The 27,854-nt window shown below is 42.3% G+C and overlaps 1 protein-coding gene across 2 annotated transcripts; it reads right to left on the minus strand.

Moving 5' to 3' along the window:
- Window positions 1–381: 381 nt before the first annotated feature.
- Vps36 (vacuolar protein sorting 36 homolog) lies at window positions 382–27,217 on the minus strand. Of its 2 annotated transcripts, XM_085680696.2 has the most exons (14): window positions 27,061–27,217; window positions 21,667–21,735; window positions 18,539–18,609; window positions 15,577–15,691; window positions 13,878–13,967; window positions 12,086–12,172; window positions 9,813–9,845; window positions 9,477–9,554; window positions 8,490–8,624; window positions 6,432–6,497; window positions 4,494–4,558; window positions 3,836–3,920; window positions 2,937–3,013; window positions 382–2,851 (listed from the first exon to the last, which is right to left on the minus strand). In XM_085680696.2, exons 1-14 carry the CDS (start codon window positions 27,154–27,156, stop codon window positions 2,758–2,760), a joined length of 1,161 nt encoding a protein of 386 aa, XP_085536822.1. In that variant the 5' UTR covers window positions 27,157–27,217; the 3' UTR covers window positions 382–2,757. The 2 variants fall into 2 exon arrangements, with proteins under 2 accessions (XP_085536822.1, XP_085536823.1); XM_085680697.2 differs by lacking the exons at window positions 18,539–18,609; window positions 21,667–21,735; window positions 27,061–27,217 and adding an exon at window positions 15,774–15,921.
- Between the last annotated feature and the right edge of the window lie 637 nt (window positions 27,218–27,854).

The raw sequence follows: 27,854 nt of genomic DNA on the forward strand, positions 1-27,854 counted from the left end.
TACCGCTATACATTCCCCATTGACTCACAGTGTAAGACCATAGGAGGAACTCTATATGCCATTTAGAGACTTTTTAAGGGTCGTTTTGAACATGCTTTATTTTGACCTTAGACAAAGTTTTAAAAACCTAACCACCTGACAAGATGTGATTCCACTGTACCAAGATGGAGATGCAGAGGTTGTTGGGCAAAAGATAACTTTCTTAAACATGGTGTGTGTGAAACTGGTCAGCTTAGTCTAGTAACTGGGCACACATGGTAACCCACCCATGTGAATGTACACAGTTGGGCCACAGTGAGCTCTAAATCAGGAGTTTTAAAATAGCTCATGACTTGTTTCCCACTTTTTAAGATAACAAAATTACAAAACTTCAAAGACAACTCAGAAGCAATGCTTTATAAGCTAGAAAAATTCTCATACTGGCTTATTGTGACTAAACATTTATCATTTTCATGTATTTTACAAAGAATTTTAAAAAGAACACCAAGTTAAGAAAATTAGTTTAAAGTTTCACAATAATTTGACTCTATCTACATTAACACCAATCATCTAACCCTGAAAACGGCCTTTGATTACACAATGTAAATTATTTTTCTTTACAGTAACTAAACTGTTCCATTATAAATTCACAAAGAGATTCGTTCTCCTAAGAACAAAGTGAGAGAACAAAATTCCAGTGATGAGCACCGAAGCAGACATTTTTGCACCTAGGTTTGATTGGTTTGTATTTAAACACAGCCTGAAACAAAAGAACCAGAACAACACATTTGGCAAGAAAAAAAGTCAAACAGATAAACCAAGGTCTGGAAACAGTGATTTAAAAAAAAAAAAAATCAAAGTATATTTATGTCATTTTTCATCTTTCATTCACATTCCACAAATCAGATTGCTCCATTTTTGTTAATTGGGTGTCACACTGAATAAACAAATGTGTCATGTGTTTGTTGTGATGAATCCAAACCATTACAGCTGGATTCAGCAGCTCTTACAACCTGATAACCTTACAACTAACCCAAGTGGTAGGGCTGATGATCAGTAACCTGCTGACTTAAAGACCCTCAGTCAGACAAGGGATGTGTGTGTGTGTGTGTGTGTGTGTGTGTGTGTGTGTGTGTGTGTAAATAAGTCTGCCAGAGTCAAATGACAGATTACGTGCAGTCGAGATAGAGGTGAGACATACTAACAGACACAGTGGTCTAAACAATCCCTAGACGATTTGGTAGCCAACACTGAATTAACCATAAAGTAAACCTGAGATAAACAATGAGGTGACTAGGGGAGATGTCACCATACTTGAAAATAAGTGACAGATTTGAAAAACAACACTAAAGGAGGCTGCCTTGGCCGCAGCATCCTCATTAATACTGGAGGACGGAAGCAATGGCAGTCACTTCCCAGGAAGGGATCAGGAGTGGAGTTCCCTGGTTTGCAGCTGCAGACACTGGCGCTTCTCCACAGCCATCTGCAGTGGCCTCCACCTCATCCACAAGGTGCCCTCCCAGGCGACCCTGTCACTCCCCTTCCTCTTCCAGCTAAGCTTCAGAAAGGACTCCCAGAGTCTGAGGTAATGCCAACGTGCTATCCATATGAAGTCAGGCAACCGACTTAACTCCAGCAATCTAGAGATGATAACGCCAGTTTTTGCTATCAAAAACTTTCCTTTCTCTCTGATGTTTCCTCTACACAACTTAAAACATGTAGGGCGCAAAGAAGTGCAAACGGCTGGACTATGATAGGAATGTCTCTAGTCGAGTGCTGAGACTCCTTGTGAGAGGAGAAAGGAGATCTGCCAGCTTTCCCATTTCCTGTTTCACATCCTTGGCTTCCATATGAAGAGCACTCAAGGTCCTATGCAGTTAATGCCCTTCCAGAACTGTCCAGCTCTCAGACTTGGAATTACAGCTCTGGGTGTGTCTGTACAGCTCTTTAACTCAGTTTCCAAATTCACATTTCTTAAACAAAGTCATACTGCTGAAGTCTTTAAAAATGCCAGTCATGAAATTATCACTTAAAAACTACAAAGAACCTAACTGAGGAGTAAGTGCATAACAGTTTCTCTCTCTCTCTCTCTCTCTCTCTCTCTCTCTCTCTCTCTCTCTCTCTCTCTCTCATTATTTGGGTGGTTGGTCTGAAATCAAAGGCCTCTGCATTCTAGGCAAATGTTCACCAAGTAAGCTAGACCCTAGCCCTATCCTTTTTTAAAAGAGTTTTATCTGACTCGGGAGAGATACACCTAGGTCTGCTTCCCAAGCCCGGAGGAAGAGCCTGGTAGGCACTCTGCAGTCTGACCTTTTATTCCAGTGCTATTGGTTCTTGAACTACAGCGTAGCTATTGCTTCCTTCATGAACGCCCAAGATGGGCATGTCAGATGCAGAGAAAAACATTCACATTTTGGTGAAATTTAGTCACAGAAAAATGATTACCTGATGAATCCAAACATGCAACTTTACTTCTTCTCCCCCTGAGGATCTAAATTCAAGGATCAAATTAAAATCCACCATATTTCAAGTTAAAACCCAAGAGTTCTATACAAGTACAGCATGACTTTAAATGCATATTCATTCATTGTTCTGTCTTTTCCTATATGTAAATACACTTCTGAGACCATAATTTTAGGGAAAGAGTAAGAGTTTTATATTATATTGTGAAGTTCTAACAAATTCTTGGTTTATTTGTGTTCATCGCTTAGCTCAATGTCATATGACCTTGGCATGAGGCCAAGTGTATTGACAAAAGGTCTGTCAGATACAAAATTCTTAGTTCTGTGTCATAAATAAATTTGGGTAAAACCGCAAGCCTTCCACGGAGTCATCTCGGCAAAGATGGCCCATCTTCTCGGCGAGAAGCAGCCTGGGAACAAATAAGAGAAATCCCATAATGATCTGCTCGTCCAGAAACATATGACACACCACAGTGAGGGGCAGGGCTTACATACCTTTCTTTAGCTAGGAGGACAGACATCCCCACAAGTTTGGCAAACTCTTCTGAGGTTAAAGATCCCCTTTCTGAAACCTAGTGATAACACACAACAGAAAACAAACACGACAAAACAAAACACCAACAACCACGATTATTTCAATACACTGAGAGGATACATACCAGTGCAGGAAGGAAATGCTTTACTGGGTTTTCTACCAAAATCTAAATAGTCACTATAAAATTAGACCTTCCTGCTTCTAGATTTATCTTTATGTGCATGAGTGTTTTGCCTGCAGAGATGCACACCACATTTGTGCCTGGTGCCCACAGAGATCAAGAGGGGGTGGGATCTCCCAGAACTGGAGCTACAGATGATTATGAATTACCATGAAGGTTCTGGGAACTGCTCCTAGGTCCTCTGCAAGAGCAAGTGTTCTGAACCGTTCGCTGGTCAGCCCTCCAGTCCAGCAGACCTGAATCTAGAGAGCTCAAGTCTAGGAAAGTTGTTGGGCTCAGAACAGGCAGACCACAGGCTACAAACCAACACAGAGCTGTTCATGTAACAAGGCACTGTATGAAAGCCTAGAGCACAGCACACTGTGTGTGTCACAGGCTCTGGTAAGGGGCCCACAGAGTTATAATCAGCTCCAGTAAAGGATGTGACTTGAAAACCTGCTCCTAATGCTGAGCTGCAGCGGGAAAGCAAGCACCTCATTAAGATGTTAAGGGAGACAAATACTTCAAAAACTTTTACTATGGATGCTGGTTGAATGAAAACATCGTTGTCTACCACAAAGCATTGACCCTGTGAATGACTTTCTAGCTAAATCCAACAGTGAATCCTGCTTCTTAAGTTGCTATGCATTTGGGTCTTTGTGGCAAGCTCTAAGGACTGAGGGAAACGGATTCACATACTGTCTCCAGGGCTGAGGCTACCATCTCTTCTTCTTTGTGGGTTTGAAGCTCAATTACCATGACACCACTGTCAAAAACCCGAAGCCTGGAAAACACAGATGTGAGAACAGTGTGGGTATTTCTAAGATGTTCAACCACAAAGGAGAAGCAAGCCACAGTCTACTTTACTTAATGCCCAGGCCCGAGGACAATCACACAATGCTTAAGCCATAATAACTACATGCAACTATAACAGAATTAAAGAACTCAAGAATTAACAGACAATAAAACTATGGGCCACAATCTACATGATAAAGCTTTTTTTTTTTCCAGTTCAGGGAGCTTTTAGCCCAAGGATAAGGAGAATGCAGTTCTGAGTTGAACATGTGCACTGCAGGAGGCTCAGAGGTGAATTCTTCTGAGTTTCCTCTCGGAAATCACAAGTCTGAATATGATCTGTGCAGGGACCCACCCATCCCTGATAGGATGAAGGCAGGAGGGCAGAAGATGCTTGTAGTACATGCGGGGGGCAGGGGGGTGACACACTCAGGTCACATATGGCACAGCCTCAAGAGGGCATCATCTGGCTTGCCATGCACAGTAGAAGGCTTGGGTGGACTTTCAGGTCTAGGCAGAATCATGGTTCCAGTTGGCAAACTTCCTGTGGAGAGTCCTTTACCTGACAGGCAATTTTAACGCCTCCAGCATCTTGCATGCGTTCACTAAATCTTCTGGGGAGAGCAACTAATGAGGAAAAAAAAACCAGTTAACACTGCAAAGCAATAGAATGGCTCTGTACAGCTGTAATAACCACCGCAACAGAATAAGAAGTCAATGACATATGACCCAGAGAGCTCTGGACCCTACAGAGATCTGCATCCCTTTGTTTATTGCTGCTTTATTCACTAGAGCAAAGAACGGGATTCGACCTAGCTGTCCATCAACAGATGAATGTGTAATGAAAATTTATATATATTGTATACACACACACATGAATATTGCTCAGCTCTAAAGAAAAATGAAGTCAAAACTACAGGGAATGGATAATCTTAAAATGTATAATATTAATTGAAGTCATATATTCTCAGGAAAAAAAACTTCATGTTCTCTCTGACATGTGGGCGCTAGCCAATAATGTGTGAATGTGAGTGTGTGTATGTGCAAAGAAATGTACGCGTGGGTACAGTATGTAACAGAAAGAAGAGAACAAAAAGGCTAAACACAAGGGGCTGAAGAACTGAATGTCGGTGATGGACACAAGGTATGAAAGAGGATAAAAAGCCATTTTTCTAGCTATTATTCTGTCAAGAAATTTTAGAGTTTGATGGTGGATAAGGATATCAAACAGGAATCTAAAAGTGTAAATTTAATGTGAAGCCTCAGAGCTTCCATTTTGAACGCCATTTCTAACTACAAAGAAGTTTGTTGAGTTGTACAGACTTTGAGTCTGGTAAGTTTTGGTATGTGACATTTTTATTTCCAAGTTCTTTTTAATAATAAAGTTTAAAACACTTTTTATAAAGTAGGAAAAATGCTATTCATCAAGTCTGTAGGTCACTCAATTTCAAGGACAAAGAAGCCAAAGACAGCATTCGGCAGTTCTGCCCAATAGAAACGCGGTGCAGGTCACACGCGTGGTCTCACAATCTCCGGTACCCACAGAGAAAGGGAGAAGGAAAGGGGCTGGGAACGCAGCTGAGGAGTGGAGTTCTCACCCAGCATGTAGAAAGCCCTGGGTTCAAGCTCCACCACTGTAATAAATAACAACAAAAATGTTTTTTTTGAGATACTGACATGGATGCTGACCTTTGTTTATCTTATACTTGTTTTATAAATTCAGACTGCTATGTGTAGCTACCAGTGGCTTCCGTTCTGATAGTGCAGCCTTAATAAATCCGCACCGTGGTAGAACAAGCACAGCTCTGAGTCACGAGGGACGGCTCCAGAGCCAGCTGAGCCTAAGCACTGTCAAACCACCATCTCCAGGTGACCTCAGTCAAGTTATTCAATCTACCCCTCAGTTTCCTCACTCCCAGGTTACCTGAAGGTGGGGGCGATAAAAGCAGGAGAGGCTAAGTGAGCTAACAGCTGGTGTGCATCTCATCGACACTCGTGTGCTTGATGACAGGACGGGGTGCACTCCGGGACTTGGGTGAGCCAGAAGTAGCAGCTTACCCAAGCTGCACTGAACTGCGGGGGCACCAAGAGCACCAGGAAAGAGTCTCCAAGGTCACGCACCGGGTGTGACTGAGTATAGGGCCTAAAGAACAGCGCCTACTGATACTCAGCCAAAGGTGTAAGGAGGCGTTGTCTCTGCGCTATCTACCAAGAAATCTGAGTCCAGCTGAGCCTGCAAGAGTTAAACACTCAGAGGAAAAGCTTCCACTCATCGCAGTACACAGACCTCAGCGCTGGCAGGCGTCGCTCACTGCAAACCTTTACTTTTAAGGCGACAAAACTGAGTCCCTCAAAGTTCACTCAAAGTCACTCAGCAGTCGCTGGCAAAGCCAGCCCCAGGCCAATCCCTTTTCTCTCATCACACTGCTTCTGAAAACAGCTTTGATGCTCACAATCAATGTGCACTCACTAGAGGGGGACCACGGAAACGTGTTCTTACCTCCATCCCTCGAGCTCGGTTCACTAAACAGTACACCTCTGTGAGCGACATTATTCCCCCACGTTCCTGTTAAAAGGACAGAGGAAAAAAAATCAAATATTTAGCATTTCCTAAGAGAAATCATAATCTGAGTGAAATCACAAATTACATTGCTTTCTCCTAAAAAGTTGTATTTATATACAAGAGAGCCTATTGACATCCTCCGCAGTGCCTCGAATTCTACATACGGACTCCACCATCGCTTAGGTGAAAAGAGGACAGCTGCACCAGGCTTCCAAACTGTCCTTAGTCTCCTGACTGCAGGTGTGATTCAGACTGAGAAAGACTGGAGAACTCAGGGGCCACGTGTGACACAGCCATATCTGCAAACCCTGGAAGCAAGAGGCCAGAGTAACGCTGGCAGCCTGTCACCACAGGGTAAGCTTCAACAGGCATCGCCTTGGTTAATTCAGGAAGGTGGGGATGAGGCAAAACCACGTAAGAGGGACCAGAGCCTTGATAAACTGTGGACATCAGTCTGGGATCAGACTCAGGTAACTGGTGCCACAAATAAGCCTGGAGCTGCTCCCTTACTGGCAAGTGCACGGAAGCCATGGCAGAGTTCTGGAGACCTGCTCCGACTCTTCAGAGCAGAGCTGAGGAGAAGGCTGAGGGTACTGGGGCCACGCGACCTGGTGACTTGAAGCCTCTTAGAGGAAGGCTCATTAAATGTTAACAATCTTTTATGTTTATTTAATGTTTTAAGTAATTTATGTTAGTAAAGGAAGAAAGGACAGAAATAAGTGATACCATAATTTTGTAACCCTTAATGAAATAATAACATTATATAGTAATGACCGTCAAGGGCTGCTAACTATGTATCTAGCAATGTATATGTGTGTGTATAGAGAGAGACAGACAGACAGACAGATACCTACTGACAGAGATGTACAACATCCCCTATAAAATATTCTTGTCATAAAAGGCTGCTATTTATAACAGGTGACAGAGAACGTGTAGAATGAGAGACATGTTAATACCGCAGTCAGTCAACCTATACTCTGTAGGGTAAACTACCAGTTTCTCCCCAGAGAAGCTGGAATTAAATAAAAACGAAACAAAACACAACTTGGGGCTGGAGTTGCAGCTAGGCGGATATACAAATTCCTATGTTGACCATCAGCACAAAAAACTAAAAGCAAACCAAAACATGTGAACACAGACCAGACATTTGACATTAAAGGTTTGTAGTGTTTTAGGTGAGAGAGTGATACTGACGCTGTAGCTGTGTTTCCATTAGTCTAGTAACATTACAGGGATTAGAAGATTTACATACAAGATTATCTGCTTTAAAATAATTTATTGATGAAGACAGATGATGGACACACAATGATTCGCCATGGCACTTAGTTTAGCATATATTTAAAACACACAAAAAAACACTACAAAACTATTAGCAGGAACTAAAAAGACTAGATATGGGGCAGGCACAGTGGTACACGTGCCTTTAATGCCAGCACTCAGGAAGCAGAGGCAGGCGGATCTTTCAAGGCCAACACATGAGCTCCACAAGAGACAGGGCTATGTAGAAAGATCCTGTACAAAACCAAACAAACAAAACCCAAACAAAGAAACAATAACAAACAAACAAACAAACAAAAAACTAAACATAGCCAGATATGGTGGTTCAAGTCTATAATCCCAGGCCTTAGAAAGGCAGAGGCAGGAGGATGGTGAGTTCAAAGCCAGCCTGGGCTACAAAATGAGATCATGTCTTAAAAACAAACAAAAATACAGACTAGAGAGAAATATATTTATAAAAAGAAATCTCCTTTGAAATCAGGAAAAAGTCTCACCAAACAGACTTAATGAAGTACAAACACCTGAAATGGAAGTTAAAAGTAGTTTTGAAGATTACAATTAAAGCTAATTAATAGTAACCTAAGCCAATTTAATACTCCTGGAAGAAAAACCCACGTTATTTAATGCCAACCACATGATGAAAACGGTTAGGCTCTTGAGACTTCTAATGGAAATAATTTAGCAGTGTTTGGAAAGCAGGGGTTTGGATTCACCTACCTCTAACGGTGCCTGCAATATTCCAGCCAGCTGTTTGGCCAGCTGCATGTGGTACTGTGTGCCTGAGCCATAGGTCTCCCTGGTAACTGGGTTGGCTATTCCCATACTCAGCAAGTAGGACTTGAACCTGATGGTCTGTAAGAGGGTGGGAAAAGCATCAGCAGACTGGAAAACAGTTTCTCCGCACGACGGCTGAAACTCTTCATCATAAGCTCAATGTGCACAGTTATTTCTCTAGATAGCCATGCCTTCTACTGTGTTTCTATGCCGTGGACTTCAGGGCAGTGAGCTCCTTCGTTGTTCCTTGAACAAATCTCCGCCCTTCTACCCCAGTCTCATGCTGTTTATTTTCAGTTTTATGTGAGAGAAAGGTAGTAATTAAGCTATTTTTAATGCTAACCAAATACTAGAACTAAGAACTTACAAAGGAAAAATGGATATGACCAGATTAGCCAAACTTAACACTGCAGACATCACAGATTTGTATGGAACAGCTACTCTGCGACTCTTTAGATATTTCAATAGCTTTATTTCCTACACCGTAAGAAAGAACACAGAATAATCTTGAACCCCTGTAGAACTAGCGAAAAAGAATATGATCTAATTTCTCCTTAGCACTTCACACGCAAGCAATAAAAACGTCACACTAAGAAAGCAGGGCCAGTGAGATGGCTCAGTGAGCAACTACACTTGCCACCTGAACATCTCAATTCAATACCCAGGATCTGCATGGTAGAAGGGGAGAATCAATTCTTCCGAGTGGTCCTCCATCCACCACCTGCATGCTGCAGGACAGCTCACCTCAATAAGGAAATAAGTGTAATAAAAAATAGTTTGGAAGGCAGAAAACGTGAGAAGCTACAGGCATAGCTCAGTAGTAGGGAGAGAGAACTGGTCAACCACAGGGAGAGAGATCTGGTCAACCACAAGAACATCACTACCTTCTATCTGGCATCTACCACTTCAAAGATAAAAAAGCGTCCTCACCTCATCTTCTGTGACGTCACCTTGTTTCTCTTTAATCTTATTAGCGATCGATTTTGATAACTCTACCATTTCCTTAGCCTGAAAAAGAAAGGACAAAGGCTCTTCTAAGAAAATAGACTTTCAGCCAGGCGGCAGTAGCACACCCCTTTAATCCCAGCACTAGGAAGGCAGAGGCAGGCGGATCTTTGTGAGTTTGAGGCCAGCCTGAGCTACAAGAGCTAGTTCCAGGACAGACCCCAAAGCTACAGAGAAACCCTGTCTCGAAAAAAGAAGAAAAAGGAAAATATACTTTCAAGGTCATCATGGCTGAATCTGAGTGGAACACGGGACACCTACCTTGATCATTAGCTTGCTAAGGTCTTCAAAGGCCTGAAATGAGAAATGAAGTTTGTATTGCAATCTTTTAAAGAACTAAAATGTTTTAAAGCAACGATAAACATTTTTTTCACAAATATCAATTTACTATTAATTGTATAAGCAACACATCTACCTCATTTTAAAAGTCTACTTTAAGAAACTGCAAAGTTTCTCAAACAAATTACAACCAAACTTTCCATAGATGATTTTAATGCTAACCAAATACTAGAACTAAGAACTTACAAAGGAAAAACGGATATGACCAGATTAGCCAAACTTAACACGGCAGACATCACAGATTTATTATTATTTAATATTATTATTATTATTTAGTGTTTATGAACACATACAAGAAAATCTCAGTCTGGGGCATGGCTCAGTGACAGAATGCTTTTCTGGCATTGGTGGGGTTCTAGGTTATGCCATGGCTAACACACACACAAACACACAGAGAGAGGGAGAGAGTAAAATGCTTTCCAGGTTAAAAATGACAATACCCAGCTGCAGGAATACCGTTTTTGAATATAATTATAACTGAGCTGTAGATTTGGAATAGTAAGCCATGACACAGTTTTGCATGTCTACTTCGAGGGCTTCTTCAAACTCAGTCAGATATGTTTCTAATAAATTATTTCAGGTTGCTGAAAATATACTGTAGAATTTCTCAACTAAGTGATGTGCATGGATATTTCCTTTCTTCCTTCCTTCCTTCCTTCCTTCCTTTCTTTCTTTCTTTCTTTTTTTTCTGAGAGTCAGTTAAGCAAGAACTCCACGCACACAGTGGTCTGACATACACAATGTGGCTCTGATCAGCGGTGACAATCTGCGGAAGTACCCCCACCTGAAAAACCTTTTTTTTTTTTAGCTCAAAGAATAGTGTAAGAATAACTGTGTAAGATCCTCATAGCCAGTTCACTAAGCTAACACTGAAAACAAAAGGAACGTGCACACACCTCACAGGAATTTCCTCAGATAAACAAAGGCTTAGACACTGGGTTCTTATCGGCAAGAGCCAGCAGATGCCGGAAGCCCTTTGTGGGAGGCTCCGGGCACCAGCTATGAAACTGAGTCAATTCTAACATTTAAAGCACACACCAAAGCTAGATCAAAGGCACATCGTGTAAACTTAGATTTTTACACTACTACACAAGCTGTTAATAAATTTATTTCACTTGTTGAAGGAAAAACGCTATGAGAAATCACTATATTTTCATAGCAAAAAAAAAAAAAACCCTGAAACATTTTGACTTTACACAGAATATATCCTTTATCACGTGTAATCAGTAGAACAAATAGAAATTCCACAGCACTTTAAAAGAACTGGCTAAAAAATGTTTTAAGTAATTAAAACATTAATTACAAAACACAAGTAACAGTTTCTTAAAGTATGGGAAGGTATATAAAATAAAAATTATAGCAAGAAAGATGCACACGCCCGTTCTATTATTAAGTCCTCGGCTTACAGAGCGTTCTATTGTTATCCACACCACAGTGAAACTTCCATTGTAGTTCTGCTTTAAACCCACAGACGCCGTGTGCTCGTCTGCAGGGACTGGTTATTCATCTCATCAGCGATTCCCAGACGTCTGAATTTTCTGTTCAGTACTGAGAGTCCTGCCTTTGCATATCCCGCTCCTCTTGCTGGACCTTTCCTTCATGCTGACACTGCTAACACCACACATCCTGGCCTTCCAGCCCATCTCCCCACTGCTAACGGGTCTTCCTAATCCCAACAAATATCAAGGCCTCTGTCATGAGTCCCTTCTAGAGGCTGAGTTTTCTTGTCACCAGGCGTGTCTTACATGCCGACAGTGCCAGTTTGCCTGCCTACCTAGGGGACCACGACAGTAGCCAGAGCTTCTTACGCAGGTCCACGTGTGGAGAACAAGAACTATTTCCTAAACAAGTCAGCCTCTGTAACACAACATAACTCCTGTGGAGAATTCTCTGAGGGTGAGAATCCATAGGAATAATTTATTTCCTGAAATAACATAGCTTATTTCAGATTTAAAGAACTTTATTTTGAACATCACAGCCCCCTTCCGAAACAGGAATACTAACAACAGAGAACAGCTCTCTATTCCCGGCCCTCTCTGCACGTGTGAGCAGAAGAAAAAGCTGGATCAAAATGTGCCATGGTGAGGGAGGTCTGTCGTAGGAAACAGGAGACTATGGAATTTTGGGCAAACTAAATAAATTCCAAATTACAGAATGTAAGTAGTCACAGCTGCAGGAAGATGTCTAGGGATTACCTCAGAAATGTTTTTGTCGGTTTCTTTTCTTTTTTCTTCGAGTTTCCTTTCGATACCTACAATCCCTACAGCTCTTACTCTTCCTGGCTGTAAAAGAAAAAAGAAAAACAAAAACCAAAAAACAATTAGATCGTAAGATATACAAAACGGAAGGAAACAAAGCCTTTTGTAAACTACACTGACTTTTCAAAGGTGGGAAAGAGCCCACAGACCACAGCAGACAGTTACGTCTAGCTTCCTCTCCAAAGCGTCTCCTTCTGCTTGTACATAATGACCTTCAATAGCAAAGGAAAAATAAATATATAACCAACGGCATGCACGCGTTTCTCTGTATTTTAGGTATAATTAAACTTCTTATTCATTTTTTTATTTTCTGAAGATCTATCATATAAGATACTAATAATCTATCAAATGCATAAAACTGTAGCTAAAATTCTTGTATTTGACAAGTTATTAACAAGCTGTTTCCTCACATGTGAGTGCCTGTCCTCAGCTGGATGACTGATTCAGACTAATTCCCAGGAAAATTCAAATTTTTTTTTAAAAAGCAGAATTCTATTACTTTGTTTTTGACAAGTGTGTGATCACAGAGAGTTTGTATTCGTTGTCTTCTTCCTCCTTCTGTGTTTTGGTTTTTTGAGACAGGTTCTTTCTTTTTTTCTTTCAACCGATAACTAATAGTGGTTTATTTTTACTAAAAGATACTATGTCTTTTAATAAGTTATTTTTTAAAAACTTTCTTTGTATTTATTGTGTCTTACCCATCCTGCATCTTGATCCCACTCATTTCCCTGTCCCTCTGCATCTGTCCTCTGCCTCTTCAACCTCCCCCAGTAAAACAAAATTTAAAAAGGGGAAAAAAAAAAATCTCGTCATGGAAGCTGCAGTGTGACAGGATGAGTCACATAGTGCAAGTGGTCACTGGTCTGGTTTACGGCCCCTGGTTTCGACGCCACCATGGAAGCCGGGCCCTCACTGACACTCCTCGTGGATGTCCTGTCGCTGTGTCGTGGAGACCCTGCAGCTTTGGGTCTGCAGGTCAGGACCCTTCCCATGCTCCAGTAGATCACAGATGGCATAGATGTTGGGGCAGGACAAGCCATAGCCTGGTTCTGGACCTGGGCATCTGCAGGGTTGGTCAATCCACCAGTTCTCCCCTGTCCCTACCACCAGGGTGAGCTCTCCAGCACTGCCCCAGCTAACTCACCCGTACAGGAGCCACAGGTACGAGGTCACTCTCCCCAGTGCTGCAGCTCATGAGGGGCAGGGACAGCTCTGCTCTTATGACCCCAGGACCCGCTCCTCTACCGAGACAGGGTCTTTCTAATGTAGCCCTGGCTATCCCAGAAATCACTATGTAGACCAAACTGGCCTTAAATACACAGAGATCTTCCTGCTTCTGCCTTCCAAATACTGAGATTAAAGGTATGCACGACCACGTGCCCAGAGTCTTCCTACAGAGTGTGTAAGTACAGAAATGAAAACAGTGTGTTGGCTGGGTCTTGTGTCTCACACCCAGTATTTGGGAGGCTCAGGCAGGAGGACCACTTCAAGAATGGGACCAGCAGAGCTACACAAAATTCTAGGTCACCCTGTCTTAAGAAGACAAACAAGCTGGGCGGTGGTGGTGCACGCCTTTAATCCCAGCAGAGGCAGGTGGATCTCTGTGAGTTCAAGGCCAGCCTGGTTTACAAGAGGTAGTTTCAGGATAGGCTCCAAAGCTACAAAGAAACCCTGTCTCGAAGACAAACAGAAAAGAAGATATTACACTTACAAATAGCTACAACAATACCTGGGGTCCTTTATTTGTTTGTAATGACTGGGAAACTGGCACATTCTCCCACCTTCTCTGTGTCATTTCCTCTGATAAACGCCTATAAAACTGTAACATAAATGCAAAGACCTGAGTCAGTCCAATGGCAGCCGTCACACGCACACACACACACACACACACACACACACACACACACACACACACACTACTAAAACATCTGTTTAGCATAACGTTCTGCTCAGTTGTCAGTGATAGGACTAGACCCCCAGACAGCAAGGGCAGGCAGCAGCTGTCTTCTAGGATCAGCTTCAGGAAGCACAAAGAGATCAAAACACACACACACACACACACACACACACACACACACACTAGCCTTTACATACAATGGAGTGCTCTCCCCACAGACGAATGCCACTTCAGCGAACGCCCTCACTTTAAGCAATCCTACAGATGTGGAGCGCTGTCAACCTATACCGAAATAAACAGTCCAGAAAAATTACAGAACCATTTCTCCACAAATAGAGCAGAGAATAACTTGTCTAGTTAATATACAAGGTAAAAATTAGGGACAAGTCAGATGCAGTAGTATACATCTGTCATCCCAACAGGAGGGTCAGTGCTAGGCTACCCTCGACTAGATAGCAAATTCAAGGCCACTATGTGTCACATAATACTCTGTCTCAAAAAAAAAAACAAAACAAAAGCAAAAACAAAATTAGAGACAAAATGTGGCTAGGCTCACAAATAATCCAACATATTACAACTCCAGTAAAAATACCTCTGGCAAGTGTGGTGGTTTGAAAGAAAACAGACCCCAAAGGACTGACTCCAATAGGAGGTGTGGCCTTGGAGTGGGTGTGGCCCTGTTGGAGGAAGCGTTACTGTGGAAGTGGGCTTTGAGGTCTCCCGTGCTCAAGCCACTCCCGGGGTCAAAGACCATTTCCTGTTGCCTGCAAGATGTTGGACTCTCAACTACTCCTCCAGCACCATGTCTGTCTGCATGCCGCCATCTTCCCCACCATGATGTATAATGCACTGAACCTCTGAAACTGTAAGTGAGCCCCAGTCAAATGTTTTCCTTTACAGGAGTTCTTCACAGCGGCTGACACCCCAACTAGGGCAGCATTTCACTTCGGTTGGCTTTGAAACAGCTGTGTGAGGAGCACTCGGGGTGCTGCGCAAGGCAGCACACTTGTCTTAAGAACAAGTGTCCAGCGGCTTCCTCACTCGATCCTCTAACCACGACACTGGGCCATTAGACCCAAGCCATTCTCTCTATGGAGCTAACCGAGATCAGCTGCCTGGTGCGGAGCTTTCAGAGAGCAGCTGAATCCATTCCCCCGCTGCGGTCTGTTGCCCCATCAACTACCCCCCTAGCAGCTTCTCTAGCAGCCTCCAGCTTCAGATGCCATGCAACCACACCCCTGCTTTTCACTTGATAAGGCTCGAAACATAAAAAGGTTTTGCTTTGTTTTTTGTTTTTGTAAAAATGTGGTTTATAACCTTCATAATACTGTCTTCTACTGCATTAACACAGCACACACCTTTGATCATAATATTGTCTTTTATCATAATAACACACAGCACACACCTTCAATCATAATACTGTCGTCTGCTGCATTAACACACAGCACACACCTTCAATCACAATACTGTCTTCTACCATACTAACACACAACACACGTGTGGATCCAGCTGTACTCACTAGGGAGCTTACCTCGATCTGGCCATGCTCTTTGAAGGAGAGTTTGATGTAGGAGTTCTTGCTGCTCTGGAATGGACCGGGCTCTTTGTTAGAAGGAGCCGGATGCAGATGAACCACGATTTTGGCACTAATGAAACAGCAAATACGTTGATAAATTTTTAAAATCACTAATTCTGTTTCTGTAACTTTTTATTTGCTTATTTACTTACTATTTATGTATTGTTTTGAGGCAGGATCTCACTGTGTAGCTCTGGCAAGCCTGGAATTTGCCATGTAACCCGGGCTGGCCTCCAACACAGACACAGAGAGATCCCCCAGCCTCTGCCTCCCACATGCTGAATCTAAAAGTGTGTGCCACTACGACGAGCACTATTTGTTAAACATGTTGTACATTTCCAATCACTGGGAAATTCATAGAGAAATAATGAATTTCAAAAACACATTCTTTTCTAATTTATATTCAGAATCATTAAAACCTGCAAAAATAAAACTTGTAAGGTATAAACTAAATGCCATCGGCTATATAGATAAAATAAATGCATGGCTTTAGAAATGAATTCAGAATAGTTTTGTAAAGTTTTGAGTGGTTTATGCCTAGGCTTCCCATCCACAGGGTCACCACCTGAGGTCACATGGGGCTATCACTTCTGCCAAAGCAGTCTACCTTACCTACCTGAAAACATGTGAAAAGTTACCTGTAAAATGGGCTGGCTGATATTTTAATAAAAACTCATCTAAAGCTAATGTCCTACAGTGTCATTTGCTGGAAATGCCGCCCGTGCAGCAGCATGATCTAGAAGACCTGACGATAAGGACAACTCTCAAGTCCTGCTGACCAGGGGAGACACTTGTGTGTCAGCAGCAGCACCTCAGTACCACTAAATGCATACAGACCTTGGGGACTCAGTACCACTAAATGCATACAGACCTTGGGGACTCCTCCTGATCCTTGTCTCACGCAGCCGCCCAAACCCCATATCTAGACACTAGAGATTAGAAAGACAGGCAGTGCTCATGGATTGGTAGAATTACCACTGAAAATGACTATCTTATTAAAAACTATTTATTGATTCAATGCAATCAAAATCCAAAATACTATCTCATTCTGAACTGAAACAGAAAATGGGGGAAGAAAACTATCCTAAAAATCGTATGAAACCACAAAAGATCTCAGAGAGCCAAAAATACTGAGCAAAAAAATATGTTTCTGGAGAGGTTACCATTTCAGAGCCATAGTAATAAAACACAGACAGACACGCAAACCAATGCAACACAAGTGAAGACCCAAATATGAGTACCTAAACTTCAGCAATTTAGTATGTGACAAAAATGCAAAAAAAAAAAAAACCCGCAAAACATAAGTTGGAGGGGAAAAACATCTTCAATAAATGGTGCTGGGAAATATGGATGTTGACATGCAGGAGAATGAAGTTAGACCCTTATCTATCACCTTGCATGAAAATTACGCCCAAATGGATCAAAGACCTAAACGTGAAACACTGAATCACCACTATGAGAAAGCATGGGCAATGTCCTCCGTGACACAGGGTTAGGGAAGGACTGACTTTCTGAATAAAACTCCATTCACTCAGGAATCAAGGCCAAAACCTGACAACTAAAAAGTTTCTGCACAGCTAAAGAATCAACCAATCATGTGAAGGAGAAGTCGCAGGATGGGAGAGAATCTTTGTCAGCTATACATCGGATAGAGGATTACCATCCACAATATAGACAGCCCAAGCAACAAAGAATCAAAGAAACGAAATTCAAATGACCCATTTAAAAAATATGCGTGGGATCTGAACACAGAGGAGAAATACCTTAAAAAATGTTCATTCTCCCTAGCAATTAGGGAAGTACAATCGAAACAATTTTGAGATTCCATCTTACTCCAGTCAGAATGACAAAGATCAACAAAACAACTGCCAACTAATGCTGAGGAGGATATGGGGGAAGGGACCACTGTTGGCAGGACTGCCATCTGCTGCGATGACTCTGGAAACGAGTGTGGAAACCTCAGGAAGCTAAGGACAAATCTACCAGCTGTGCCACTCCTTGGCATCTGCCCGAAGGACTTGACACCCTACTCCACAGACACCAGATCAGCCATGTTCATTGCTGCTCTATTCACAGTAGCAGGGAAATGGAAACAACCTACAGCTCCTTCAACCAGCAAACAGAGAATGAAAATGTGGCACACATGGGCTGGAGAGATGGCTCAGGGGTTAAGAGCACTGGTTGCTTGGTCCTGAGTTCAATTCCCAGCAACCACATAGTGGCTCATACCATCTATAATGAGATCTGGTGCCCTCTTCTGGCCTGCATGGATAAATGCACGCAGAACACTGTATAAAATAAATAAAATAATAAAATAATAAATAAATAAATCTTAAAATAAATAAATAAATCTTAAAAAAAAGAGAAAATGTGGTGCACATATACTATGGCACACTATTTAGCTAACGTAAATGAAAACATGAACTTTGCAGATAAGTGGACAGAACTAGAAAAGATTGTATTGGTTGAGGTAACGCAAACTCAAAGACAAATGTTACATATTCACTCTCATCTGAGGTCCTCAACTTCTTTAGGTTCTTCAGGGTGAGTACATATCCTGGAGTAACCCCAGAAACAAAGAGAGTGAAAAGGACCAAAGTGGGGGGAGGAGCAATAGAGAAGATGCTTGAATAGCAGGGGGTACAGCAGATTTGAAGGGGGCTTTAATTAGAGCGGTAGGAGGAGATAAGAACTTTATTGTGAATAAAGGATTTAGAGCTCACTCAGGGTGGTGGTGGTGCATGTCTTTAATTCTAAGCCCTTGGAGGCAGAGGCAGGTGGGCTCTCTGTTGAGGTCGAGGCCAGCCTGGTCTACAGAGCGGGTTCCAGGACAGCCAGGGATACAGAGAGAAACCCTGTCTGGAAAACACAACAAACAAACAAACAAACAAACACCAGAAAGATTGTTAGGCCTCACCTCTTCCCAATTCCAGCCGCCTGTTCCTCGATGAACACAACCTGGGACAGAGGGATGGCCATGCAGCACTCCTGGGAGGAGACCAACAGGAAAGAGCTCGGTATGCTATGCGTGTCAGAAGATCAAGTCCAGCTCGGGAGCGCCGTTCATCCACGCTGTATTCCCTAACCAAACTGCTCACTTTAGCCAGGGCCAGGAAGGCACACGCCTGGCAGGGGCTCCACCACAGCTACACTTCCAATCTCCTTAATAAACTTGTGGAAAATTGAACTAAAACTCTGCGCTGCCATTTGGTGCATGGGAGAGCATAGGGAGAGTTTTAAAGGCAAGCGCAGGACTGGCAAGATGGCTCTGTGGGTAAAGGCGCCTGTCTCAAAACCTAAGCCTGAGTTCCATCCCTGGGATCCCACGGGGGAAGGAAGAAGTCTGCAAGCTACCCACTGCCCTCTGCATGTGCACAGTGGTCCTCACTCATGGACACACAGAATATAATAAATCAAATTAAACCAGGAGGTGATACCTCTCTAATCTTGGTACTAGTGAATCCGAGACAGAAGGATAAGGAGTTCAAGACCAGCCTGAGCTATACAGTGAGATCCTGTCTCAAAAATATAAAAGTAAAAAGGGGTTGCAGGGATGGCTCAGCAGTTAAGAGCCTTTGCTGTTCTTGCAGAGGGGCAGAGTTCGGTTCCCACCACCTATGTTGGTCACTCAGTCCCAGGGACTGTCCTCTGCCCCCATAGGCACCTGCATGCACATACACATACACATGAGCACACACATGTAAATAAGTAAACTAATAATTACCTTTTTTCAAGCAAAATTAAACAGTTGTAACTACCTTTGTTTTTATAGTTGGTATGTTCTTTTCAAGTAAAATTTATGAAAAATTTTAAATACCTCTTTTTGTAAGATATGAATAGCAGGATCCATATCCAATGACTAATAATTCACCATTTGTATTGTTCAAGTTTCCAATTAAAATGAATTTACATGAAAAAATTTTTGATGCAATATTTTATAAGAAATAAAAATAAAACAAATCAAAACAATTCTAAAGAATGTATTTTATGTGGATGATTTTTATGCTTCTTTATAACTTCCCCAATTTACTTATGTAGATATGTACACATGTATATACATTGAGAGGAAATACTAATACAGCTTTGTTATTATTAAAAATAATATGGAAGTGTAAAAATGACCACTTGAACCTAAAGTTCAATGTTAGGCAAGGTAACACAGTAAAAGCTTGTGAAAAACATTAGCTAAATTTAATTTAAATCATTATACATGACTGGTATATAGTAGGTCAAAGGGTTTCAGAAGTGGCTTCCTTTTCTATTAATATGAATAATTGAACAATTTAACAGGCTTCACTCTTTGTTTTTTTTTGTTTACAATTTATTTATCTTGCATGCGTGTGTTGCATGTCCACAAGTAGGCATACACATGCATGTTGCAGCCCCAGGGTGCTCTCGGTCTACCATGCACTGTCTAGGACAAGCATCTTTACTGGCTGAGCCATCTCAATGGCCTCAATGGGACATTTCTACTTGTGCACATATCACCCACCAATCACACCCATCTTCCCTGCAACCCTCTCTTCCCTTCTCTGTCTAAATGACCTCTTTACATGGTAACCAAAAGGTGACTCTAAAATTAGTTTATCAAAAAAAAATAAATAAATTAGTTTATCAACATTCAGGGCACCTCATCGCCTTGTAAAGATTTCTCTTCCGCACATAATTTTAAAATAATTACACAACACTAACAGAATAATGAATGCAGCATCAAAGGAGGCAGTATCAACCCTAAGGGGGGAATGGTTCTTAAAGAACATGGTGAGCACTCTTCCAAAGGATACAATACAGTTTACAGTTCATCTGGGCATTAACAGTTCATGGTGAGGGGCTGGAGAGATGGCCTAGAGGCTAAGAGCAGTGGCTGCTCTTCCAGGAAACCCAGGTTCAATTCCTGGCACCCAGATGTAACTCCAGTTCCAGGAGACAGGAGCCCTCCTCTGGCCTCTGTGGGTACTGCACACAAACAGTGCACAGACACATGCAGTCAAAACACCCATGACACATAAAATAAAAAAAATAAATAATTAAATAAAAGTTCTTGGTGATTGGGAGTGTAGTGAAGAGGTGGAAACATGGGAGTAGTACTCCCAGATGGAAGAGTGCTCCCAGCCGGGAGTTTATCTCAGTACCAACTTCAGTCACTACAGCTTCCCCGCTGGATGCTGAGTGATTAGGAAAATAAGAACATATAAATGTATAGGTATATACACACACACACAAATATATTTATAAAATATATTTATATATTCACACACATATATACTCTTATTTTCCTAATCAATCAACATCCAGCTGGGAAGTATATATGAATATGAATATATATTCTTTTATATAGAAAGAATAAGAATATCTATTATATATATATAAAACTATATATATATATATATATATATATATAGAGAGAGAGAGAGAGAGAGAGACAGAGAGAGAGAGAGACAGACAGACAGACAGAGAGACACTAGACAATTTTTCCTGTTGACAACTGTACCTTTAAAGTTAAAATTCTTTGGGATAGAGATATCAGCTCATAGATACACCTCACTCCATCTAGAAACTATAAAATCAAAGTGAAGAGTCTCTTCTTGAGAGATATAGGGCAAGGCCTTTCTCGAATTCCTACAGCAGAGCGCTCCTGCTTCCCAGTAACCTAACAGAACAGGTTGTTTGGAGAACAAACTGTCTTTTTAAGGATCCCTCAGAACTGATGAGAGAATGATTCCTCCCCTACACTGAGGCAGGCTGTAGGAACGACTGACTGGTATTTGAAAGCCTAAGAATTAAGCATCTCACCACTGGGGAATCAGAGGCCAGACGGGTCTACACAGCAGGTTCAAGGTCAGACGAGGCTAGAGAGTAAAACCTTGTCCTCTCAAAACAAAACAAGAACAAACAAGAGAACGCAAACAAAATCTTGAGTGGGGGTAGCTGAGGGTGTAATTCAGTGATAAAGCACACACTCAGCATGGTCAAGGCCCACTGTCCCAGTTCACACACTAATTAAACAAAGCCCAGAACTAGACACTAAAAGCTGATGTCTCTTACATTGTTTTTCTGGTCTCTCCAAATCAGCCGGTGTGTACTAAGAAGAAGTGTCCCAGCATCGAATTTTATCTAAAACGATAAGATTGTTATAAATAATCACTATCACCCCATATTATACAGATTTTCTTACCTAGTTAGCATATAATATGAAATTATTAAACATTTTGGAGCAAGGTTTATCATAAATTAAAAAGACATGCTATATACATTATAAATATAGTCTGTATATTATATTACACACATATAATATATAATATGTATATATATCCAATATAGAACTATAAAATAGTCTAAATAACCTACATGTCGTATCAGGGGTAGTTAAATAAAATCTATAGTACAGCACACATGGAATGGTAAGACAGAGCTAATGGGAAAAAAAGGGAATTTGCAATGTATTACACAGAATGAAATTCTCCAACAGAAGGTGCTTTACATGTGTGGGTGCACACATCTCATGTAAGTACCAAAGAGAAGGTCTAAATGAGTGCACGGTAAGCACTCACTGGTCTCAGAAAAGGGTGAGGAAATGGGAGGGAGAGAAAGAAGCAAGGGATCTGTGAGCCCATTTCTGGATGTAGAAGTAGAAGGTTTGGGGCCAGCTAAGTCTACAGAAGACCCTGTTTTCTCCACTTTCCTTCAAAAATAAAAATACATTGTATAATAGTATGAAAAAGATGGCATCTGTGTCTGCATGACTCAAGTTTTAATTTCATAGATTATATTCCTGAAAATTAGACAATAAACCAATTTAGAGTTAGTATTCAAGAGACTAATAAATCAAATCCTTCCAGTGCTGTTAAAAATGTATATATGAGGTTTCTATTTCTCTAAACACTAGAGAGCAGAGTTTGCCATACAATAAGATTTGGTTGAATCATCTCTAGTGATCTCTAAAGATACAAGGATGGACCTACGTTCAAGGCTATCTCACACCACACACTTGCAAAGAAAGATTTCAGTTAGAATTCAGTTTATTACAAATGATGCCAGAGCTCGTCTGCGTTTAAAATGATATGGTTAAGAGTGTTTGTTTGAAGCCAGACAAACTCATAGCATGGATGGGGGCAGGAACCATGTCCTCACTGAAGCGAGGGGGAGTTGGTTTCCTTTGGGGCTCAGGTCCCAGGAGAGGTCACCTATGCTCCAGTAGACAGTCCCACAACCATGAACAAATGGTGCACTTAAGTGGACTCAATGGTTTAAAAGACAGAGTCCATAAAGTTAGAGGGGAAAAGTGACAGTGGGGTTAGGGAAGGGAATGGGGTTGTGAATTTGATCAAAATACATTATATGCATAAGAAATTCTCCAACAGGAAAAAATGCTAGTTCAATAAGTAATCAACAGTATTATTAAATATCAATCTATGAAACATGGAAATTTTTAATTGTGCATATCTATGTGACTATGTCAGTGCCATGACACACATACAAAGGCCAGGACAGCTTTTAGGAGTTGATTCTCCCAGCATCTGAGACCTGGTCAAACTCAGATCCCTGCAGGGAGGTGCCTATCCCTAATGAGACACTTTGCAGCCTTCTAGCATTCTTAAACAGAAGTTAAAATCATGTATCCTGTTAACAACAGTATAAAGTACCCATGATATTTTATTACAGTAAAAAATAAATAAAAAGTAAAAAAATTTTCACATATCATGTTTATATCAAACGTATGCCAATATGCCAAAAGTAATTACTTCTGGGCAGTGGTGTACTGATCATTTCAAGTTTTTTCCTTCTTTCTTTGCTGACTTGTACTTAACCAATATTATTAGTTTGAAAAAAAAAATCAAAGAAACTTGACACTGGCATATGTAACTTCATAGAACTCTGAAATGTATGTACTTTTTCATGTTAAATCAAGCATGCACAGGAACATGACTTTTATGAATTTATCTAGTTAGTTAGTTTTAGTTTTTCAAGACGGGGTTTCTCTGTGTAGCCAGGGCTGTCCTGTAACTGTATCTGTAGACCAGGCTGGCCTCGGACTCAGACTCAGAGATCTCCCTGCCTCTGCCTCCCGCACTGGGATTAAAGGCGTGCATTACCACCACTACTCGGTGAAGAAGCCTTTTAAAAGCCCACATGTAATAGATAACCTACATGTTTTGACATACATTTTAACCATTTTTTTCCCCCTGAGAATAAGATCCACCAGTATTGCTAACGAGATGTTAGCAATGAATAATGGTGTCACGGCTAGGAAGTGTGCTGAAACATCAGAGTGCAAACACACTCTGTGAAGAACAGGTGTACAACTTAGGCTTCTTTTTAATTGATTTTTTTATTGATATTTATTGAGCACTACATTTTTCTCTGCTCCCCTCCCTGCCTCTCCCCTTCCGCCTTCAAATCTCCTCCAAGGTTCCCATGCTCCCAATTTACTCAGGAGATCTTGTCTTTGCTTTTCTACTTCCCATGTAGATTAGATCTATGTATGTCTCTCTTAGGGTCCTCATTGTTGTCTAATTTCTCTGGGATTGTGGTTTGTAGGTTGGCTTTCTTTGCTTTATGTTTAAAACCATCTATGAGTGAGTACATGTGATAATTGTCTTTCTGTGTCTGGGTTACCTCACTCAAAATGATGTTTTCTAGCTCCATCCATTTTCCTGCAAAATTCAAGCTGTCGTTATTTTTTTCTGCTGTGTAGTACCCCATTGTGTAAGTGTGCCACATTTTCCTTATCCGTTTTTTTGGTTGAGGGGCATTTAGGTTGTTTCCAGGTTCTGGCTATGACAAACAAAGCTGCTATGAACATAGCTGAGCACATGTCCTTGTGGCATGATTGAGCATCCTTTGGATATATACCCCAAAGTAGTATTACTGGGTCTTGAGGAAGGTTGTTTCCTAATTTTCTGAGAAATCGCCACACTGACATCCAAAGGGGCTGCAGCAGTTTGCATTCCCACCAGCAATGCAGAAGTGCTCCCTTTTCCCCACAACCTCTCCAGCATAAGTTGTCATCAGTGTTTTTGATCTTGGCCATTCTTTCAGTGTAAAATAGAATTTCAGAGTTGTTTTGATTTGCCTTTCTCTGATGACTAAGGATGTTGAACATTTCCTTAAGTGTCTTTCAGCCATTTTAGATTCCTCTGTTGAGAGTTCTCTGTTTAGGTTTGTACTCCATTTTTTTTTATTGGATTATGTGATCTTTTGGTGTCCAGTTTCTTGAGTTCTTTGTATACTTTGGAGATCAGACCTCTGTCTGATGTGGGGTTGGTGAAGATCTTTTCCCATTCTGTAGGCTGATGTTTTGTCTTGCTGACCGTGTCCTTTGCTTTATAGAAGCTTTTCAGTTTCAGGAGATCCCATTTATTAATTGTTTCTCTTGGTGCCAACTTAGGTTTCTATTGCTGTGATAAACACCACTGTAGTGGCGTTTCATTTGTATTTTAGTAAATAAAGCTTGCCTAAAGATGAGCGAGTAAAACAGTCCCACTTGTCAGCCTTACAGACCGGGTGGTGGTAACACACACCTTTAATCTCAGTAGCCACTCCAGTTGTCATAGAAACACACGACCAAAAGTAACTGGGAGGGGGGTATTTCAGCTTACAATTTACAATCCATCACGAAAGGAAGTCAGGGCAGGAACCGAAGTGGAGATCATGGAGGAATGCTTCCTAGTGGCTTACTCCCCACGGGTCTCTGAACTTGCTGTTTTATATAACTCAGGACCCCGTCCATCGACAGCGCTGTCCACAATGAGTCGGGCCCTCCCACATCCATCATTACTATTCCAGAAAATGCCTCATGGAACTGACCACTGAAAAATCTGATAGAGGCCTTTTCTCAATTGAAGTTCCCTCTTCCCAGATGATCCTGGCTTGTGCCAGGTTGAAAAAAAAACAAAAAACAACTAAACAGTGCAATATTCCACCAGAATACTTGGACTTATCCAAAAAAAGACTTATGAGATCTGAGTTTTCTTGCGTCAGATGTGAAAGGCTAGGCAGGGTGGCGCAGGCCTTTAACCCCAGCAGTGGGAGGCAGAGTCAGGTGCACCACTGTGAGTTCGAGGCCAGCCTGGTCTACATAGAGAGTTCCAGGACAGAAACAGTTACATAGAGAGATTCTGTCTCAGAAAGAGAAGGAGCAGAATAGGTAGATGGTTCAATAGTTAAGGGGACCCAGCACCCACAGAGCAACTCACAAATCCAGGGAACCTGACACCTCCGGCCTAGGCTGACACCTGCCCTTCTGTGCACACACCCGCATGTAGACACGCACACCTATACACAATTAAAAATAAGAAAAACGTCACAATAAAAAGTAGAGCTCAAGTACCTTCTCGAATGCAATTCAGCCTAACTTTAAGCGTCTTGGCCAGCCTGATTTACAAAAAACCAAGCAACTGGGTTTATATTTTAAAAGAATTTCTTTGTTGCTAAGTGAGAACTCCCATTTTCAAAACAACTGTTTTGTTAACTTGGAAGTGCAGTTAGATCGGAGCAGTTTTTGTTTCACCTTGTTGAAATCAAAGTTTAGGATATACATTTGAAGCTCCTGTCAGAGTTGTCCCGCTTGCCCTATCAATGGGCATGAGGAAATGAGAAAAGTTGTTGCTCCAGTGAGGAAATTGTGCCACCGTTTCCTTCAGTTCTTCCGAGGGTTATTCTCTCAACCCGACAGACAGGTTTGTCTGGTTTGCATTTACTACTCAAAACCAGAATAATCGGAGCTACTTTAAATCAAACTTTATTTAAGAACGGTTGCGGAGAAGATCCTGCCTCAAAAACACCACCCTAAGAAACTCGGGGGACCTGGGTCAAATGTCGCCTGCATCTCCAACAGCTGTAAGCATGGACCAGGAAAAAGTGTATCAAAGCAGAGGGAGGCTTCGTTCCCGCACAGCGAGGAAGGAGGAACTCGGCAAATGAAAACTGGAAAGCAAAAGTGCTTGCGGGAACGCGAGCTGTTTTCCCCTGTTCTCAGATCGCGCATTTCATTCAGAACAGGAGGGCTTGGGGAGTTTCCAGTGTGTACAAAATACTTCCTCGCATCCGGGATTTCTCTTATCGTTTGCAAGCCCATCTCTTAAGATTTCTGTTTGCGTTACAAGGCAGAGCTTACTGTATGAGTCCATAACGCAAGCAGGGGCTGGACCCGGCTGCCTCCTTCGGAAATCCTTTCTGGCGAGCCCAGTACAAATCCATCACCCATCCATCCCGCAGGAGGGTGGGGGAAGGCGTTCCGGGGGCGCGACCCCGACCAGGCGGAACTGGGCCGTCCGGGGCTCCGATCCCCGCCACCCCACCTCCGGTCCCCCGCGTCCCGGCTCCACCATCCACCGTGCACCGCGGGCTGCGAGGTCGAGGCCGGGAGCCCAGGGCCGAGGACCAGGCCGTGCCGAGCCCAGCACGAGGGTCCGCGGGGCGGGGCGGCCTCCGCCCTACCTTCTCCTCGCCGTCGTAGACGCGCACCCCGCGCTGCTGGATCACCAGCGTCTCGTTGATCTCCAGGAGGCCGCTGGTCCACACGAAGCGGTCCATGGCCGCCGCCGGGCCGGCCTCTGCCGCTCGCCCGTGCTCCCGGGCTGCGAGCGGCGCCCCCTGGTGGCCGGCGGGGGTGGGGCGGCCGGGAGGGAGTCGCTCCCCCCGCCGAACCCCGACCTCCGACAGGCCGAGTGAGGGACCGCCCCCTGGCGGCGACCACTCGTGTGCTCGTTTGTTTCCCTGGCCCTGCCCAGCCTGTTGATAGGCTTGTTAAAGGTGGTAAATAATGATATTTTTGTTATTGTTGGTTTTCAAATAACTGTTGACAGCAGGGATTGTTTTTAATACACCTGTAATCAGTATATCGGGTGGTACCCTCTGCTCCTCGCTCAGGTTTTGTTTTAGACTAATTTTTATAACATTGTATTTATTTTATGAGTGTCTGTGTGGGCGGGGCACATGCAAGGGCTTGTCTGTAGGAGACAGAAGACACCGAATGAGAGCTGTTTCTCTCCTTCCACCTTGCGGATCTTGGGGATCAAACTTCAGGTTATGAGGTTTGGCAGCAGACACCTTTACCCGTTGAGCCACTTTCACCCTTTTTTTTAAAAAAAAATATTAATGAAGGTGACATTGAAAATAAAACACAAACCAACCCTAAGCAGATTGTCATTTAATAAGGACAATGAAGGACACCAGTGCCTCCTAGAGACTGGAGACTGGACACGTAGTGCGGGGTGGGGTTGGGGTTTGGG

Source organism: Myodes glareolus, chromosome 23 (genome assembly GCF_982192425.1).
Source record: "Myodes glareolus chromosome 23, mMyoGla1.1, whole genome shotgun sequence".
NCBI lineage: Eukaryota > Metazoa > Chordata > Mammalia > Rodentia > Cricetidae > Myodes > Myodes glareolus.